At 40.1% G+C, this 21,131-nt stretch overlaps 1 protein-coding gene across 4 annotated transcripts in view; it reads right to left on the bottom strand.

Moving 5' to 3' along the window:
• Positions 1-21,131, bottom strand: part of cntfr (ciliary neurotrophic factor receptor) — a 323,782-nt gene that overhangs the window by 28,679 nt on the left and 273,972 nt on the right. For all 4 annotated transcript variants that reach the window (XM_063014160.1, XM_063014161.1, XM_063014162.1 and 1 more), the window contains 3 exons: positions 13,624-13,741; positions 9,419-9,585; positions 6,318-6,481 (listed from right to left, as the gene is read on the bottom strand). In XM_063014160.1, the coding sequence (XP_062870230.1) occupies positions 6,318-6,481; positions 9,419-9,585; positions 13,624-13,741 (449 nt within the window). The remainder of the gene's footprint in view (positions 1-6,317; positions 6,482-9,418; positions 9,586-13,623; positions 13,742-21,131) is intronic.

The following is a 21,131-nucleotide window of genomic DNA, read 5'->3' as shown; positions in this document are numbered from 1 at the left end:
AGTATAAAGAGGTGGTCAGCAGCTTCAGAGGAGGCATCTGCTAGCCTGTGACTGGCAGGGGCCTGATCCGCACAGTAAAAGAAATGCTATAATGAAGTGAAAATAACTTCAATAGTGGGAAAGAGGAAACATAAAAAAACAATGTGTTATAATATTGTAAATGTCACCCTGCATCACATTTTTCTCATGACTGTTATTAAACTTGTCAAGCAAAGACAAATAAACATAAGCTTAGCAATTCTGATCTGGACTTAACAAGGATTTAGGACGCCCAGTGTTAGACGGGAGATTCCATGACCTTTCAAATTAATTGGTCTGGGGAAAGTATAATGTGACATTAAGGGGGAATAAGATGACAGATGGTGAGCTGAAGACCCCCCCCTGAAAAGGGTCAAATCAGCTATAAATGACAAGTAGTTGTATTATTTTACAGATTAAAAAAAAATACTCCAAAACTATGTAGAATAATGTGTGATTTTAAGTACTCCTGAGCCCATGTGGCTATATTTATCTCATAGCATTGATGTCTGAGGGCTCGAAGGTCACGCTGGTCCAAAATCACTTCCAGCCTTGGCCTAGACAGAGGGGTTTCTCCAGATTCCCTAAATCTTTCACAGTATCACTGATGGTAAATGGTTAAAGTCTATTGGTGCACTACATCTTGCATCAAAAACTGTTATTTATGAACAGACTGAAAAATCTGGAGGTGCTGGAGTTTGGTGAGCCAGGACCTACCTTTACTTGTAGTTCTTTTATATCCAATCTAGATTCCCTAACCTGTTTTCAGTTCACTTGCTTATTGTAGACAGTTTTAAAATGATGTATCTTGAACTCTCTATAAACTTTTATTCTGCCCACGTCTCAGATTTTATTGAGGTTGTTACAGGCATAAAATCTGTTTCTCTGCATGCTTTGTTAGCCTTCTTTCATGCTGTTCTTCAATGGTCAGGACCCCCACAGGACCACCACAGAGCAGGTATTATTTGGGTGGTGGATCATTCTCAGCACTGCAGTGACACTGACATGGTGGTGGTGTGTTAGTGTGTGTTGTGCTGGTATGAGTGGATCAGACACAGCAGCGCTGCTGGAGTTTTTAAATATTGTGTCCACTAACTGTCCACTCTATTAGACACTCCTACCTAGTTGGTCCACCTTGTAGATTTATTGCTGCTGTTTGAGTTGGTCATCTTCTAGACCTTCATCAGTGGTCACAGGATGCTGCCCATGGGGCACTGTTGGCTGGATATTTTTGGTTGGTGGACTATTCTCAGTCAACCAGTGACAGTGAGGTGCTTAAAAACTCCAGCAGCGCTGCTGTGTCTGATCCACTCATACCAGCACAACACACACTAACACACCACCACCATGTCAGTGTCACTGCAGTGCTGAAAATGATCCACCACCTAAATAATACCTGCTCTGTGGTGGTCCTGACCATTAAGGAACAGAGTGAAAGCAGGCTAAAAAAAAGTATGTAGAGAAACAGATGGACTACAGTCAGTAATTGTAGAACTACAAAGTGCTTCTATATGGTAAGTGGAGCTGATAAAATGGACAGTGAGTGTAGAAACAAGGAGGTGGTTTTAATGTTATGGTTGATTGGTGTCCATAAAAGATTCATATTTTAGCATCCCTGACCTAAATCCACGATGTAACCATGTTGCAGTTGGCATTACGCCAGTTTCTTAACATGCCATGGCGGCACGGCTCAGTCTGTGAAAGTTGGAGAATCACAGTATGGGATGCCTTCAGGCAATACAAGCCTTGAAATAACAAATCAGTCAAAGTCAGGCAGTATTTCATTTGTACTAGATATGGAGAAAGCAATTATCAGTTACTTCCACTGAGAAAAACCCTAGGAGATGATCATTCACAGGTGCACAAGCAGAATTTTCTAACCTCCTCATCACCCATGGGTGGTGATGCATTTCAAATTTTCTACTGATTCCTCCAAAATATGAAATGCATAGACGACATGAAGTGCCCACCTGCTATCCAACACATGTTCCTATTATATAAATCCTATAATCACAGTGAGATTCTGTCAGCGAAAAACACTCGGTTCATTGTGCTTTCGCTTCATTCTGGATGCTGCGTTCACCAGCTGAGACCTCTACTGTAAATCCCTCAGGCTATGATTGCTATGTGGCCTTCCACTAACTTCTGGATCAGCGTCGATTTATAGGAGCTTCTCAAGGCTGGATTAGACTTTCCCCAGCCATCTGGAGACAAGCATCTCAAGCAAAGACTGGAAAATATGACCATGTGACCAACCCACTGTACTTGTACACTGTACACTGACCACTTTGTCAACTCAGAGGGCAAATAACAGCAAAAATGAATGTAATGATTTAGAGAAAATCTGTGTAAATGAGACAGTCCCTCTCGCCAAGCAAACACCAATGCAAATTTAATAATGGAACAGAAGCTAAATGAAGAATGTACTCTATAAGTTTTTAACGATTGTTGCCATGGTGATGGTGGACGCTGGCGCATTTGGCTGCCGCTACCGTTACCGTATTTTACCGTATTTTACCGTATTTTATTGTATTTTTATCGTTTTTCGTTTTCATCTTTTTACACACCTTGTGGATCTATTTCTTTTATGTTACTTTTGATACTTTTATTTGTGCTTTTGATACTTTTTGTTCTTTCTACTGTACATCGCGTCTGCGGCCGGTGGTGAACGGTGGATGAGTTTTCCTGGGATCGGCACGATGTTGAACTATTCCGTTGACCAGCTGAGGAAGTTCAACAACTGCACTACTCCATCGTGTATTTCAGTCATCAAACAGCTTGGACTCCTTCGCCGGCCTCGTTATATTCACAGGGGCTCCCGGAGAAAGCTTGTTTATCTTCGAAACGGTAACGCTATTCCATCCTTCTGGTCAGCCGTGCGCACTGTCGCTCCGCAAACACGTCATCAGAGCGCTGCTGCCTTGCACACCAGTAGCGGTGTAGTCTCCATGACAACGCTGTCCACGGAGTGGGATGGGAAACGCGGAGTGGACTTAGCAAATCTCCGTTCTCTTCCTCGTTCCTCACAGCCAACTACACAACAATACCACTTGAAAATGGCATTGCTTAATGTTCGTTCACTCAACACAAAAAGTACTGTACTCAGTGAATTTATATCTGACAGTGAACTAGACTTTTTCTGTCTCACTGAAACTTGGCATAAACCCTTGGATTATTTTATGTTAAATCAGACCACGCCAATGGGATACTCGTATATTGATGAACCTCGTATGGAAGGGCGAGGTGGTGGTGTTGCTGCAGTCTATAGGGATGATATTAAAATAACCACTTTGTCTTTTCCTGCTGCTCTTTCTTTTGAACACCTGGCTTTCAAGTTGTCAGGGCCTACTCCTCTGGTCACTGCTGTAGTTTATCGTCCGCCAAAGCCAAACGCTTCCTTTCTCTCTGATTTTTCAGATTTTTTAACCCAGCTTAGTGCCCTCTCATCCTCTGTACTGCTTATGGGTGATTTTAACATCCATATTGATGACAACAACTGTAAATTTGCCAGGGAATTTTTGGAATTGTTACAGTGTTTTAATTTCACACAACATATACATTTTCCAACTCATAAAAAAGGTCATACTCTTGACCTTGTCTGCTCTACTGGTGTCCTAGTTCATCAGCCGTCCAGCCATGACCTTACTGTCTCTGATCATTTGACAATCATCATGGACATTGAGGTCACTAGGCCCATCACTAGAGCTAAACGTAAAATATCCTTCAGGAATCTTCAATATATCTCTCCCTCTGCTTTCTCAGATTCTCTTGTTAAAAAGATGTCTGTCTGTCCTGTACTGTCTAGTAATTCATCTGACCTTGTCGATTACTATAATGACATACTCGCCTCATGTCTTGATGAGCTGGCTCCTTTGAGAACCAAATTTGTTTCATTTAGTCATTCCGCACCATGGTACACAATTGAGCTTCACCAAATGAAATCCCGTAAACGCCAGCTTGAAAGACTTTATAAGAAAACCGGTCTAACAGTACATTATCAGATTTATTCTGATTATCTTCAACATTACAAAGACGCTCTTACGGCAGCCCGATCCACTTACTATTCCGAACTCATACATGCTGGATCAACAAATCCTAAGACTCTCTTTTCCACAATAAATAAACTTCTCAAACCAGTTGACAATACTACCAATTCCTTTACAGTTGACAAGTGTAACTCTTACCTCTCATTTTTTCAAACAAAAGTTGAGAATATCCACAATTTTCTGACAGTTTCCCCTGTCATCTCTGTTTCTCCGCCTATCTCATCTCAATTTATTACCCAGCCTCTGTCTCAGTTCTCACCTGTGTCTCTTTTGGACCTATCTGAGATCTTAACAGGGATGCGAAGCTCCACTTGTGTTTTGGATCCTGCTCCATCAAAACTTGTTAAGGGTTGTTTTCCAGTTATCTCATCACTTATCACAGAGATAATCAATTCCTCTCTTAGTTCTGGCTCAGTCCCTCAATCACTCAAATTGGCTGCTGTTACTCCCATACTTAAAAAACCTGGACTTGACTCTAACATTATGAGTAACTTTCGGCCCATTTCCAATCTTCCATTTCTGTCGAAAATACTGGAACGTGTTGTTGCCTCACAGCTCAAAGATCACCTAAATTCCAATAATCTATTTGAATCATTTCAGTCTGGTTTCCGCCCCCAGCACAGCACTGAGTCAGCCCTCCTCAAAGTCACAAATGACCTTCTTCTTTCCTCAGACTCTGGACAAATTAATATTCTCGTCCTCCTTGATCTTACTGCAGCTTTTGACACCATTAATCACTCCATTCTTCTGTCCCGCCTTGAATCCTCTGTCAACATCACTGGTACTGCCCTTTTGTGGTTAAGGTCATATCTCATAAACAGACAACAGTTTGTTAATATCAACAATTGTAGTTCTGCCATTGCTCCACTGTCCCAAGGCGTTCCCCAAGGCTCAGTGTTAGGTCCCCTTTTGTTTATTCTTTATATGCTCCCCCTTGGTGACATCATACGTCGGCATGGTTTACATTTCCACTGCTATGCTGATGATATTCAGCTTTACATCTCCTCCAAATCCATTAATACTGAACTTCACTCCACTCTGACAAATTGCATCACTGAAATGAAATTGTGGATGAAAGCTAATTTCCTCAAATTAAACTGTGAAAAATCAGATATGATCATCGTAGGTCCTACAACCCTGGCAAAAACCACAAAAAATTTTCAAATTACCATTGATAATGACACTTTGTCTCCGTCTTCTAACATCCGAAATCTTGGTGTAATTTTTGATAGCAACCTCTCTTTTGACCGCCATGTAAATCACATCACCAAAACTGCTTTCTTTCATCTAAAAAACATAGCACGTCTACGTCCATCACTCTCCTTTTCTGCCGCCGAAACCTTGATTCATGCTTTTATTACATCCAGAATTGATTATTGCAATAGCATCCTTTATGGTACATCTAACAAAATCCTAAAAAAAACTTCAGTATATCCAGAATTCAGCTGCTCGCCTCCTTACTCATACTCGCTCCCGTGATCATATTACACCTGTTCTACAAAAACTTCATTGGCTTCCCGTTGCTCAACGCATTCAATTCAAAATTCTTCTATTCACTCACAAAGCTCTCCATAATCAGGCCCCATCCTACCTCACCGACCTGCTCCATCAGCACATTCCCTCCCATAGCCTTCGCTCTTCTGAGGCTAACCTACTGTCCATACCCTCTAGGACCAAGCACCGGACCTGGGGTGACAGGGCCTTTTCCATAGCTGCTCCATCTTTATGGAATGCTCTCCCCAAACACCTACGAGATTGTCCTGACCTGTCCAAATTCAAGTCACTTCTCAAAACTCATCTATTCAGAGTGGCATTTAACTTGTAACAACACAAAATAAATGCTTTTATTTTTGCTATTCTTTTTAATAGTTTTTATACTTAGATCACGACAGAAATGTGAAGTCCTAGATCCTAAAACTTGTAAAGTTTTCAGTTTCCTGATTGCATGTAAATCTGTCCTGCTTCTGTCTAATTTTAAGAAATTGTTCTATATTTGTTGTTCTCTCTCATAATTTAGCTAATTTTTAATGAACTGTCTTATGCTGCTCTCTTTGTTTTTATCTTAATTATTCTTGATGTTGATGTACTATTTTGATTTTGTACTATGATTTGTATGGTGTATGTACGTATTTGTTTTGATTATTTGTCTTATGTAAAGCGTCTTTGAGTATCTTGAAAAGCGCTATATAAATAAAATGTATTATTATTATTATTATTATTATAAGTGGAAAGAAAGATAATAAAAGTTCTTACATGCTGCCATTGCTCTCTGATCAGGGGACGGTAGCGCAGGAAGTATTTGAGGGGGAAGGAATCGATGTCTGGCCAAGTGGATGGGCTATTCCAAGTCACCTCCAGTCGACGTGCGTTGTTGGGAATGGGTTTGGCCACCACTTTCTCTGGAGGGTCTGGTTTCACTGTGAAGGAAAAGGAAGAGGATCAGAGCTTGTTTTAAAGAAGCAAAGCAACAGTTGGCAACTTTTAGAAATTGTATACCCCCAAAGTACAACTATAAAGTAGGTGTACTAAATTACATAAACAATGTAGGTACAAATCAGGTGTACCTAATAAACCGGCAACTCGGTGTCTGTTTATTAGGATTTTAACATGATGGTTTTGCATTTTGGTTACATTCATGACAGGAACGGTAAATCTCCAATTCACCTCACTTGAATGTCTTTGGACTGTGGGAGGAAACCGGAGTACCCAGAGTAAACCCACGCAGACACGGGGAGAACATGCAAACTCCACACAGAAAGGACATGGACCGCCCCACCTGGGAATCGAACCCGGGACCTCCTTGTTGTGAGGCGACAGAGCTACCCACTTAGCCACCGTGCCGCCCGCAACTAAGTGTAGTATTACCTCATGGTTAAATGAAAAACCTAGCATACAGATTAAAATACCTTTAACTGCTATAAAAAGCCATTAGCATAGGCTTTCAGAAGTTTATTTAGGTGTTTTTCTCATCTAACAAGGCACTTCTGATGAAGTATAAACCAGGCATGAGGATTACTGGAAATCAACAGCATTATAAAATGAGAAATATGCTTTTGTCAACGGCGTCTGTTTGTCCCTCCTCCAGCAGAGCGGAAAATCTGTTTGACATAATACACACATCTTTGTGTGCAGCGGCATTGTAACACGTCTCTAGACAGCTTTGGGGCAAAAACCGCTCCTGAATGAGTAGTGAGTTCCTTCTGGGCCACCCCGTCGAGCCCGGGTTTATGAGAAATGGGCAAAGTGCAACAGTGTGGTCATTCTCTTCCTCCCTTCCCGCCGTGGCTGGATTCAGAGTGTTTGTTCTGCGGTTTAGCTTCACACACACAGACACAGAAGAGGACAAAGAGATGCCCTGAACCAGAGGAGGACCTTCAGTCCATTCCTCCTCCCTCTCCTGAGTCTTTACTATTCATGCTAGACTTAAAGATTTATGTGCGGAGTCCTGACCTGGCACTGCTGAAACACTCTTTATGACTCTGTAGTACTGTGTGCATGTTGTTTAAACTGACTCGGGTACAAATACACCAAGCGCAGTCTTTCAGCCTCTATAAAGCTTTAATGGAAGGAAGGAGGATCTGCTGCCCTGTACGCAAATGCAGGACTGACTTAAACGGGCAAACATGGACGGCTGTTTAAAAGAATGTATAAGCAACAAGTTAAGATGGTATTTATTTTGATTGTAGGATTTAAATCATGCAAAAAAAAGTTAAAGCTTTAGTTTAATACTGACTGTATTTTAGTCCTATAAGCAGTGGTGAAGCAGGTACTGTGGAAGAGATGATGTTTTTTGGCTTACAACACAATTTTCCTTTTCACTACAATGCTAACTGCTTTTTATGGGAATAAATATTTTAATATATTTTCTCAAACAATCTGGGTACGTGAGAATTACATGCAGGTTCATCAGCGTGTAACCTCTAACCGTAAACGTAACTCACTTTAGGAATTAAATCAAATTTGCTGTGGCTTGTTTAAATAAGTGCCAACTGTGGCCCATAAATCATCACTATCACTAGGAGGCAACTATTTCAGCAGTTAATCCAGTAATCCAGATGACATTAGCATTTTTATTGCTATCAAGTATGCATGCAGTCATGCATGTAAACACTTCATTTAGTTCCTGAAAGCCGCCACCACTTTTTCCCCCTCCATCCTTATTGGATTTTATTGCTATTCGTTTGCACTACAGATTACTGGTTGGTGTCTCCTGGCTCGATAAGGAGAACATTTCACCGGTTTCCAGATGTCTGCGTCTGCCAATACGAGCCAGATGTTTTGGACACTTCCATCCTCTTGCCCTTCAGTAAATGATTACAAGGCTATTTTCAGAGCGAGCATAAAAACACAGGCTGAGATGCCAAACATGATTTGAGCAATTGACGTGACTGGCTGTGGACAGAGACGGTCTTACCACCAGCTGCCTGGAAAGGAGGGGTTATGTTTATACCAGATCTGTTTATGCTGATGTTTATAGGGCGAGTGTATTCATTTGGTCAAAGCCGCACATCACTCCATCCATCACAACAGTTTTATGGCCCGTAAAAAGTATTTTTAGGTATTTAGTACTTCATAAATCCCATACCACCACTTCCTTTGTCATTCCTGAATGGGCTTAATGTGAAGGAAGGTTTAGGAGCTTCTATTTTTTGTGCTGCAGGCACATTTCAGCTTCACAAATTGTGCAACTGTAGAACTGATAAAAAAAAAGTACATTTAAAGTGAAAGTACATTTAAAATAAAAATCTATAACAATATTTTATCATCTAAAAGCTCTGGAAACATGTCTTTATCTTTAGCCTGATACTGAAACTAGTGTCTGCGCATCTACAAACTACTGTACTAAATATGTAAAATGCTTTTTGAACCAATAAAGTACATAAAATGTCACTTCAGACACAGCCAGACTTGTAATTAGCTCACTATGCATGCTAGTTAACTATTTGATGAAGATGCAACTTCAGTTCAATAACAGTCTCAAGATGCCTCGCTAAGAACTTGATTTTAAAAGGCGCAGAGACATCGGGTGGCAAGCTAGATTAGATGACACTTTAGGAGGTAAACGGTACTAGATCTAGTTCTCATTGGAACTACACAATAAGTCTATATGTACGTTAAATGTAGAAATATGACTGATGCAGATGTTGACCAACTACCACCAGTAAGTCAGAATTAGCATTAGAAGTGGCTCTACCCATGATATCCTATAAGAACAAAGTCAATAGAAACACAAACATGAGTACTAACCATCATACAAAAATTCATATTGCAGTTAAATTGCAACCACAAGACCATGATGAATAAATATAAAACAAAATTCTACAGTAAAGAGAAAATGTGAAGAATGTCAATACCCATGGACGACTCCTCAAAGGTGGAGGCTATGGATGCTCTTCCGAGTGCATTGATGGCTGTGACATTGACCACGTAAGAAATGCTGGAGAAGAGTTCTGGAAACTTTACGTGGCAGCGATTTTTATGAACGTCGTCCCTCTTTACTTCTAAAGACTTCTGGTTGTGTCTAAATAAAGACAGAAATAAAGAAAACATACAAGCTATAAAAATGATTAAAAATGTTTATAAAATGATTATATTAATACTACTACTAATATAGGTACTTTTATAACATTTACTCTACATAATATATGCTCAACAAATCTATTTTACATAAGTGTATATTATCTGGTTAATGATGTATTGTCTTCATTGTAAATCCAATCAATGTAATTTATACAGAGATGTTCTCTGTTAGTCATAATTATATCTGTACATTTTGTCCTAAGGCAAGGAACGTGTGTGTTTTTGTGTTCATGTCTATATTAAGGTAGCCTTGAATAAACTAGTTTTCAGTGGCTACAGTGAGTGCTGGTGTTTGTTCATTAGGCTCTTAAAAATAAGTTAGGAGACAGAACAGGGCTAGAAAACCCCTACAGTGCATTTTGGTTGACATGGAAGTGTGACTGGGATCATTGTCTTGCTGCAGAGTCCAATTATCACGTCCTAATAAGTTAAAATGAGAACTCTCAATAATGACAAAGCAGTGATTAATTTTGGAATAATCTGGGCTGGAAACAGGAATTGTATGGGTTTTAGGATATGAAACTGGCATTCCATTTATACCCACTGAGTTCAGAAATGCACCCGGCACTGAGTTCTTATTTTGGAAACCAATTTGAGAAGAATAAGTGTTCCAGTTTTAACCAGAAAAGAATGTTTAACCTTTTACACAAACTGAAAATTCATGCACATTTTTGATAGGGTGGCACATATGAATGAACTGGTATTACTTGACTTAGCCCATGCCATATGGTGGTTACATTAAGGAAAAGTAATAGTATAAGTAGTAGTATCACATGGCAGGTATTGAAATTGGATAGTGACAACAGACAGATGAAGAACTCAAAACCATCTGTTAGGCAATAAAACAAAATAGGTCCTTTTTAGATCTCTTAGTATATAAAATCATATTAAATATGTAGTTATGTAGTAACCATGACAGGTTATGTAAAGAAGGTGAACCAGAAAGGCTTGTCCTGTCTGAATGATGTTAGATCATGCAACAGGTTTTGCAATTACATTGTGACCAAACACAATACAGTTGTGATTTGACAGAATCCAAGCAATTGAGAGTTAGGGGCCTTTCTAAAGGGCCCAAGAATGGTCAGCTGGCAGTGGTGAGCTGGCAATGCTTAAACCTTCTTATTTGCCCGTACTTCAGTAGATTCACGCATGAAGCCAGTCTTGGACACAGAGAGGCGCCTCGGGATACTAACCAGGGTCCTTACACAGTGTTGAAGACACCACCTTCTTTTTTTTAGTCTGGTCTTTTCCCACACAGCAGACTAGTGGCCAATTTTAGTCTGCTACAAGCACTGCCAATGTTGCCTGCTAGAGGGCGCCCAGCCGACCAGTAGTTGAGCTGAGAGGCAGTTTTTTTATTACTATTTTAGTACCTTTACCACAGAGCTATTGCTGGCCAGAGACGTGAGACAGACATGAGATTCTGTGTAATTCTAACTAGCTTTCTAACTGTTCTGCTTATGTATAACTTTTTGATGTCTAAATACAAATTCTAACATATCTAGGTTTCATAAAAAAATAATAAGTGACTGCCACAGTAAGTGAACAGGTTTTGTGTTCTTTTTAATATTGCTATAAATAGTTTGTTGTGAATGCTTCACACTAAGTGCAACAGGCTGGTTACATTGAAGTGATAAAATGTTGGATTATTCAGCTTGTTTGTTCATGCTTGTTCAGAGTAATTTATTAACCATAACATTTAAATACAGACATCACTAATGTTCTCTCACACTGAGAAATGCTTAATTTCCTAAATGCAGAAGACAGGAATAGATTTGTTGAGTGGGAGAATGCAGGAGTGTGCCCCCAGGGTGCTGCCAGGAGAGAAAGTTTGGGTGCTTGTACAGTATGTGACATTGCTTTTGATATCACTTCCTATCCCTGAGGCAAAGAGGCAAGCAAAATTCAATCCCCAAAGGTGAATGTGGCATGCTTGCTTCTTCCCATGTAACGTTCAGTTTCAGACAGCACTAGACTCCATAAAATGGTAATGCCATAATAATCATTTTTTAATTTCCTTATATGAAGGGTTAATAAATGCCATTGTTCCCTAATTAAGAACCCTTTTTTAATCCACAAGCTTAAAGTCTCAGCAGCAAGTTCAAATAAGAGTGGAAGCACAGAAACGATTATTCAAATGTGACATATTGGCCGTAGAAAATTAATGAGGAGCCGTCTGCTGTGAAATTGCTTAGTGACATTTGTGATCAGTACAGAATGATCCAGGAACGGCAGCTCTTTGGCACAACGCGAAGCCATGACATCTAGACTGCCTTCGCTGAGGCCTCTCTAGGGTTTTACACCAAATTGTGTTGGTTTCAGTAATTAAGGACAAGTTTCTCTCTTTCACTGAACTAGTACTTTCTTTAAGCTACCTGGAGACAAAAGCAGGAGAGAGTGAGAGATACAGACAGGAACTGAGATGATGATAACAAGACAGCATAAAAAAGAGAAATAAAATACTGTCTGTAAGGCCAAATAAAAAGAGAAAGGAACATACAGAAGGATGTGAGGTTTTTTATAGACAGTTTTCTTCCTAAAAGCATAAAACAAAACATATTAATACTACTAATAATAAAAATTCATTTTGAAGGGACATCTAATTAGTTTTGGCACTTGTTGTTGGCTATGAAAATCCCATTATTAATAATTACTAAAGGTCAATTTTATTATTATTTTAAGAAAACCCACAATAATTAAAAAACAATTATAATAAATTACATTCTTATTAACAAATAATATTTTATCCAACTAAAGAGCAATTGTAAATAAATAAGTATTTAATAAACAACTGACTTATATAAAATCTAATGTTAGCAGTAAAATTGATAGTTAATCATTAGGAGACAAGTTATGTCCAATCTAGTCGTATCCAATTACCCGATTGCATTGCGCTTCCTCTCTACTGATGCTGATTTCCACTTCTGATTGAGGAGAGCAAACCGACACATTGTAACAGTGAGGTTTTTTTTTTTAAATACCTTCTTTTAATAAATACATTTGTAAACATAATAATGTAATTTTTTACTGTCTGTCTCATTAAACTAATAAGAAATGGAACAATTTGGGATTCAGCATGTGTGTTTTAAATTGTACATTGTGCAGGTGTGTCGAAAATGATGAATCATGATAAGTAAAGAAACAAATCAGTGAAACATTAACAGTTATGTTACAAATTATGACTGTTGTCTTCTCAAATTGCTTTGTATAAGTAAGGACATATTGTACATTCCAATGCTTATAGTGTAACACTGTTGCTCATCTTTGCTCTGTCCTGTCTGTGCCAGGATTAACATATATGCTCATTGATATTTATTAATTAAATGTATTTAAATACTGGTGAGGTATGGGCTGCACAGCACCAGTGTCTTTGCTATCTGGTTTTAAATTTGCTTCTAAACTCTTATTCACAGAGAAGACTCGGCTTTGTAAATTGTTTACATGTTTTATAATTGATTTGATGCTAGAAATCAGATTCACCTTTTTCATAATGATACATACATTTTAATATTTTCGCCAATTTGATTCCATGTTATTCACTATATGAAATTAAATTCTTCAGACAGAATTTCTGTAGAGTTAGAAAGAGTGAATGAGTGTCAGATGCAGAGAGAAAATAATAGCAAGTGAAACAGTGGCGAGACAGAGAGCTGTACTCCATGTCTGGTGCTGTCCCACAGGGGTTTTGGGTAAAGAGTTTGAGTTCCTGCTCTCCTGCAGTCAGACAGGCCTAATCAGCTCTCGCCAGAGAGCAGCCGCCTGCATAGATCACTGATTCAGCCAAGTATGCCTTTCTTGCCATGACAGAGAGAGAAAGAGACAGACAGACAGCAAAATGGAAAAAATGGAGGTAGCGATGGAGCTAGGGAGGGGGGTAGAAGGAGGAGGGTGACAGATGAAGATTGAGACAAAGAGTGCAGGGACAAAAAGCAGAAATAAAAACCAGGATACAAGGAGAAAAAGTGACAAAATGTCTTACTGGACGTTGACTTCAAATTCCGTGGGGATGTATGTGAGTCGCTGGAGGTGCCAACTGCAGTAGAAGCCCTTGGGGTACGTGTTTGATCGGCATGTCACCTGTGGTTCCTTCGGTGGAACTATCAAGGGAGGGAGGAAGAAGGGGAGAGGAGGAGGGAGGAAGACGAGAGAAGAAAATAAGCACTTTGTCAAGCACACTGCAACTTCTCAGATACCCATCAATTGTCCCAAACATCACTCCCAAAAGCCTGTTAGCCCCCCGTAACTGCCTGTGTGTAGACTATTTGTCTTCTTTTGCAGAAGGATGGAGAAGGAGAAAAGGATAAGAGAGGAGGAGGTGGTGGTGATGGTAGGTGTAATAACCGCCTCAGCCCTCCTTCCAGATTAGAGCCCATTATTGTGCCACCACTGGACCGTGCCCGTCACCTTCGAAATTGGAGCTGATGACTCGGACCAGTTGCTCCGGTGATGCACAATGTTGGTTGCCTTTTTTTCTGCTACCAATCTCTAGGTTGATATATACGTGATGACCATGGACGATCATTTCAGTACATTTCCCTATACTTATTTTTAATTGTATCTTTTCCCCTTTTGCACCCAATTCAGTCGCACACAGCTGATCGCTTTTTTTCACCTGCCAGGGGCGGAGTCTCACAGAGCGCAGTATCATGTGGGAATAGTCACGCACTGCCAACTGTGATCTGCAGCCCAGAGGCCACATTCACAACAGCAATAAGAAATCCAGTTTCAGCCATTGTCCCTCCCTCCCATGCCAACATGCAGCCAATCATGTGTCTGCGTAGGCACCCGGCTGGCTGATAGCAGAGCTGAAATTCGTTTCGATGTGTATCAAGACAGTGATGACAGCTAAAGCTTTTCTTATCAAGTTAAACATACTTCTGTACTATACTACCACTCATAATCCCTAACTTTCACATTTCTGCTATTAAATATTAATATTCATAATTCTACAAGAGTTTTTCAAATTGTTTTTCAAGCGACCCACATTTTGTCCATGATTTTTAACACCACCCAGGCAGCACAAACAATGCATCAAAACCGAACACAAAACTAAAAATTAATTAATAAAAATGGTGGCAATCTGGTCATACTGTGTTTTACAAGATGTAACTTAAAGCCTCCACAAGGGGGCGTTTAAGTGCAAGTTCATTTCGTGTTTATGTGCCTAGTAAAGTTTGCTTATTTAATCCCTATTATTTTCCTCTGCAACCCACTTTTTGTGACCCAGGGTTTATCTACAATGATTGTGTTTCGGGAAAAGCAAGCTGCACAATATTATTATAAATATAAAATATTACAGGGTTGCATTCGTTGGCAGGGCTGCAGATGCACGTTGTGCTGCTGTTCATTTTTTGAGATAAATAATAGAAATTTGTATTCGTATTTATGTACAGTGCTTTATAGTTGTGTGTGTGTGTGGGTTATTTTAATGATGATCGGAAAATGCCGCTCAGGTGGCGCAGTGATAAGACACACTAGCACACCAGAGTTGACATTTTGAACTCGTCGGTTCGACTCTCAGCTCTGCCACCCGACTGGGCGGCTACACTGACATTGATTGGTTTGTTTATACAGGGTAGGAGCCGGATAGGGACCTGATAACTGATGTAATTAAAACCTCTGCTGGCTGATTGATGGCATTTGCACAGAGTCGAGGAATAATGAGTTGATCAGGGTGTGTCTCTCCGTACACAAAGCTGAACCGCATATGAACTCGCCTCGTGCAGGTGAAAAGATGCACTCGGCTACTGTACACGTGTCGGAGGGGGCGTGTGTCAGTCTCGGCTCTCCTCAATCGGGGCAGGGGTCAGCACCAGTGGAGAGGAAGCGTAATGCAATTGGATAAAAATTGGACGCACTGAAAAGTTGATGAAAATGCTTTTTTTTTTTTTATAAATGAATGTAAAATAAGCTTCAGTTTTTGAATAAATAATTGCTATAGCTTTAGTTAAAAGAAATAGATTACACTTGACTGACAGGGTTTGCGTTCTTACTGAATTATTCATTAGCACCAGCTATTGTAATAAAAGATTAGCAAAAATATTAGCAACACAAATTCTGGTTCAGAAGCCACTCCAGAAAATCAACAATCTGTGAGGTTCTGTACTTTTCTTTTTTTAACTTGAAGTCTATTCTGACATTTCAATTAGTTAGCCAATCAATCAGAAGATCAATCAGCAAATATGCTACAGACTCTCGATGAGTACAGCAGGTGGGACTGAACGGAATGACATCAGAGCTGGGTGGTCAACACTGTTTTCTGCCATCACGTGTCTTAAGGTCTGATCATGTTAGAGAATGCAAATAAATAAGGAGTTCCGACAGGGTTAGAAAGAGAAAGTGGAAGGTGGCAGCGCGGGCACAGAAGGAATGGGATGAACACTGGGGGGAACGATAAGCCTGACCCCTACATTCCTGCTGTGAGCTTGTCACTCGGTGGCTTTGGAGTCTCTCCTCAGGAGGTGCATTCCTCTCTGGCCTCTGAAGTGCAGGGGGTCTTTCCTCAACCCCGGGGCAAACAGGCACTCTGACAGCTCACACACTATAACCCCACTAACCCACACACACACCTCACATAAAAGCGGCCGGACGTCCACAGAGAGAAGCATCTCAAAGACGCGTTCTGCAAAGAGCCAGAAGTCGCAAAACAAAACAAGATTGCTTTTTCAGGAGCGTCTGCAGCCTAGCAACGAGTGCATTGTTTTCTTTATGATTAGATTTCTCCCCTTGTTGGAGGGCAGAGCTGTTTTGAAGTGACAAAGGAATGCATGAGCGTTCTTTCCTTTTGGGTCCTGGATGATTGTATCGAAGGTCATTTGCTGCAGCAACAGTATTAGCTTTATTGATTGAAAAAAATACCCTCTTAAAGTTTGATTAATCTTGACATGTTCAAAATGAAAACTTATTCATTCATTTACACAAAGTAAGTGCTTCATCCTAGTCATTGTCATAGTGGATCCACAGCCTGTTCTAAAAATATGTAGGAAGACGAAGAGGAAACACTTTGTACCGGGCACCAATCCATCACAGGGCATCACACACTCATTCTTTTAAAGTGACTGCGGGCATGTACAAAACTCCACACAGACAGTACACACAGGTGGGAAAAGTGAAAGCTCTAATAATCAAAAGGTTGCTAGTTAAAGCCCCACTACTGCAGCGTTACTGGGCCTCAATCTAAAAATTGTAAGTAATTTGGGATAAACGTGTGTGCTAAATTCAAATGGAATGAAACCTGAGTCACTGAAGCTCTACAACACCAACACCACTTTTAGTTACACTCCAGAGTTGCAGACGCAAATAAATTAGGGATGCACAATACAAAACTACGCATCATTATAATGACTGATTGATATTGGATCTGATTCAATGCAGTGTCCTGTTTTATTGCTTTAATTTGTGTACTTTTTATGCATTTTCTCCTCAATTTCCTCCCGATTTAGCACACTCAATTTTGTCTTCCGCTGCTGAGAGATACCAGATTGCATCCAGGGAGAGCATGCTGCTGTACACGCCTCTTTCCAACACATGCACAGTCCTCCTCTTCTCCCCCTCGCTTTCTGCACAGGCACCTTTTCCACCAATCAGGGTCCTCACACAGCGTATAAAGACCCACCCACCCACACATAGTCCGGTCCCCACCCTACAGATATGGTGGCCAATTAGTATCTGCTGCAGGCACTGCCAATTATGCCCGCCAGATGGCGCCCAGCTGACCGGTGGCAACAACGAGTTTCGAACCGAGGAGTGAATGTGTACTTTCATCTAAATCAACACTGATTTTGCATGTGACCAAATGTGCCAACGGCGTCAGACATCACACCTGTGGTGGTTTGCCCAGCTTGCCAGTTATAGCTTACAGTTGCTGTATGAATGTCAGTACAAGATCAGTGTTCAGAATCAACTGTATTCAAAAAAGTATAGATATTGTTTCCAAACAGACTTAATGGTTATTTTAAACCATTAAAACATATGTCTAAAAAGGCAAAATACTATTTTATTGTAGGCCAAAGCTAGCCATCTAGATTTACTGGAAACTAATTAACCCAACTTGCATTGAATTAAGGTAGAACATAGTAGGATAATATTGAGAAAAATAATCTGCTTAAAAGCTGTTAAATATCCAAAATATTCCATATTAGCCAAGACTTCAAAAGCCTGGAGCTAAAAGCCTGATTGGCTAGTGACTAACTATCCCAACCTAGGGAAAATACAACAAATTGATCCTCTAACCCGAAGCCCAGATAAACAAACTGCAGCTCTTATTTTGGACACATCATAGTAAGAGCCAAATCATTGGAAAAGACAATTATGCTTGGAAGAGTTGAAGGTAAAAGAGAAAAAGGACGGCCAGAAACAAGATGGATGGACACAATTACAGGAACGATGAAGAAACCATTAGAAAATCGGAAAAACCTAAACTGAAGACGGAACGTTCTGGAGAAACACCATCCACCTGAGTCACAGTTTACATTAATATCTTCTTAAAGATAAATAACAGCCAAATATTTACATATGTTCCATTATGGTTGGAATTTTATGGAGCTAAACAGCACACAGCCAGCAGCCAGTATGCTAATGGCAGAAATGGCAAGTGAGATTACAGTATTAAACTTGATTTGCTTTATTAAGTATTATTTGATACTTTGTTTAGGTAACATCAGACAAGACCTAGCATGGCAGGTAATTATGCCAGTCTTTGACTGTCATGAAGTGATTGAGAGGTTTTTAAGTTCGAAGTTGCTTTGAATTCATGCTGCAGGAAGCAACTTAATTGCTCTTAATTCTAGCAGCGCTATTAATTCAATTATGAGAGTATAAAAACGGTCAGATATGTCAGAACTGTAGGGTTGAAATCGGTTCAGATGTTCAGTCACAGCAGTTTGAATTTGGATTTTCATTAAATATGCAACCAAATCCCCAAAATGATGCTTTGCAACATAAATTTGCTTTCGCACTAAAGATAAATTGCAGCAATCTTTCAATCCAAACTGTATTTGCAATGGAAAAAGATAACGCAACCAGCGTGTTTTAATCCAGCACTGATCACCTCACCAAAGGCGTGCAGTGTTCTTAGACTAAACGGCCAGGAAAGAAAAGCTCAAAAAGGAAAAAATCCCTCATCACCATAGTGAATTACACACACAAAATAAATCCCGCCGCTATTGTTGAGAGGTGAATGTGGATGGATTGGCTGATATCAATAAGAAGGTTAGCTATGCATGTGAACTTCTATCCAGCACTTCTCAGTCTTTCCTTTTGTACTCTTTTCAAAGAAGGAATGTGATGGAAGAAAGCGGAGCTTCTGGAGAGCTTTCCCATCCCGAGCGGCCACAGGAAAAGCAAAGCAGCTCGAAATAATTCTTTCATAACCATCCAACACGGAGTTACGTCAGACCAAGGAGTTAAATGATACTCTCTGAGCACGTCAAGGTTGGAATCCATAAGCAGAGGTACAAAAGGAGTTAAGTGCTATTTGTAATAAAAGCCGATAATTGCTCGATTCGACAGAGCGTGCCGATTTAGCTGTCAGAAAAAAGTCATCACGCTGACAAGAAAGTTCTGCCCCGTCACCGGAGCCTTTTGTGATTATCGAGTCAATTGACTTTACACATATGAAAGCGTTTGTGTTTAGCCTTGGCTGTACACTTCATAACCCCACTTTTTAACTTCAAAGTGTTGACAGCATAATTCCAAATTCATCCTAAATCTCTGCCCTCTGGCACCTCAGGTAGGCTGATGTGTTATTTGTTATTGATTCCACCTGGACACCCCAGCAAAACTTCCTCGCTCGATTTAAAGGTGGCTTGCCCCTGCCCGTCTTTCTAATCTCCGGTTGTTAAAGAGTCGCTGCAACGAAAGGCACTATCAGGGGTCAGCTGACAAATGTCAAGCCACCGGGACACATGAAAGGTAAACGAGTGGATCCAGAGCAGCTCTACCTAACACTGCTAAGCACGTATCTGTCACAGCTAGAACTTCATTCCTCCTGTTTAAAGCATCGTAATGCCAGCAATGCAATATCAACTGGAGGTAGAGATTAGTAACTGAGGGTCTGGACTGTGGAAATGGGTAAATGTAACATTAAAGGATGGTGCTTAAAATAAGGGGATAAAGAAGCATTTAGAGTCCAACTTACACAGCAAGACTTCTTACCTACAATACCTGAAGTACATTGTACCTGGTTTAAACACTCTGTTCATTATTGCCAAATAGGAAGGGAGATTTTCAGCATTTTAACAATCAACTATTGTAGATCTATCAGACTGGCATTTCCTTTTTTACCATTTTAATTGTTAAAGGTTAGGCTTAATGTTATGTTGATTTATATTGTGACTATGTATATATGTGTGTGTAGACCTTTCCCCATACCATAAATGTTTAATAACTTTCAAAATTCTCTCACTGTTTAACACAATAACAAGGTCATTTTACTTATTTAAAATATTGGTTGCCATGACAACAATGTGTTTCTGCTCATAGCCGCAGACGACAATATTGTAACACAAGATAAAATGGTTTTTACCACTGAGGACAGAATTTTAATGAAGAACTTTTATCTGTTTAGGGGTTTTAAATGGTCTGAGACTACTTGCTGAATTTCCAGAGGAATTATAAATTTGCTAAGTAAGATCTGTGAATCTGGAAGCTACACAACATAAAAGTGAAGCAGCCAAGGAAAAAGTGTGTGTACCAACAGCCAAGAGGACAAACCTCAGACCCAGCAGTCAACATGTGAAGATTTTAGGAAAACTGAGTGTTTGTTTGTTTGTTTATTAGGATTTTAACGTCATGTTTTCCACTTTGGTTACATTCATGACAGGAACGGTAGTTACTCATTACACAAGGTTCATCAGTTCACAAGGTTATATCAAACACAGTCTTGGACAATGTAGTGTCTCCAATTCACCTCACTTGCATGTCTTTGGACTGTGGGAGGAAACCGGAGCTCCCAGAGGAAACCCACACAGAGAACATGCAAACTCCACACAGAAAGGACCCAGACCACCCCACCTGGGACCTTCTTGCTGTTGTGGCACAAGATAAAGGCCAGTGATAGCTCGGTGGTTAAGGTACTGGACTAGTAAGCTGAAGGTTCCCGGTTCAAGCCCCACCACCACCACCAAGTTGCCACTGTTGGGTCCCTAAGCAAGGCCCTTAACCCTCAATTGCTCATTGTGTAAGTCGCTTTGGATAAAAGCGTCTGCTAAATGCTGAAAATGTAAATGTAAATGTGGCAGTGCTACCCACTGAGCCACCGTGCCGCCAGGAAAAGTCCTACTGGATAAGTAGGATAAGTGTTGGGCCATAACTGACCCAGGTGTTTGTGAACACAGGATGAACATTTCAGCAGCCAATGTAATAATGTTTAAGCTCCATATACAATAGGGTAGTTTGTTGAGCTTGTTGTCCCAAGCTTGTTAAGCTGCCTGTGAAATTGGGATTAGGGAGACTACTAACTGTGATCAATCATAACAAGATTATAAA

The sequence above is a fragment of the Trichomycterus rosablanca genome, chromosome 18, assembly GCF_030014385.1.
Source record: "Trichomycterus rosablanca isolate fTriRos1 chromosome 18, fTriRos1.hap1, whole genome shotgun sequence".
In the NCBI taxonomy this organism is placed as follows: domain Eukaryota; kingdom Metazoa; phylum Chordata; class Actinopteri; order Siluriformes; family Trichomycteridae; genus Trichomycterus; species Trichomycterus rosablanca.
The sequence above is the reverse complement of the archived record's forward strand: the minus strand, read 5'-3'. Positions and strand labels throughout refer to the sequence as shown.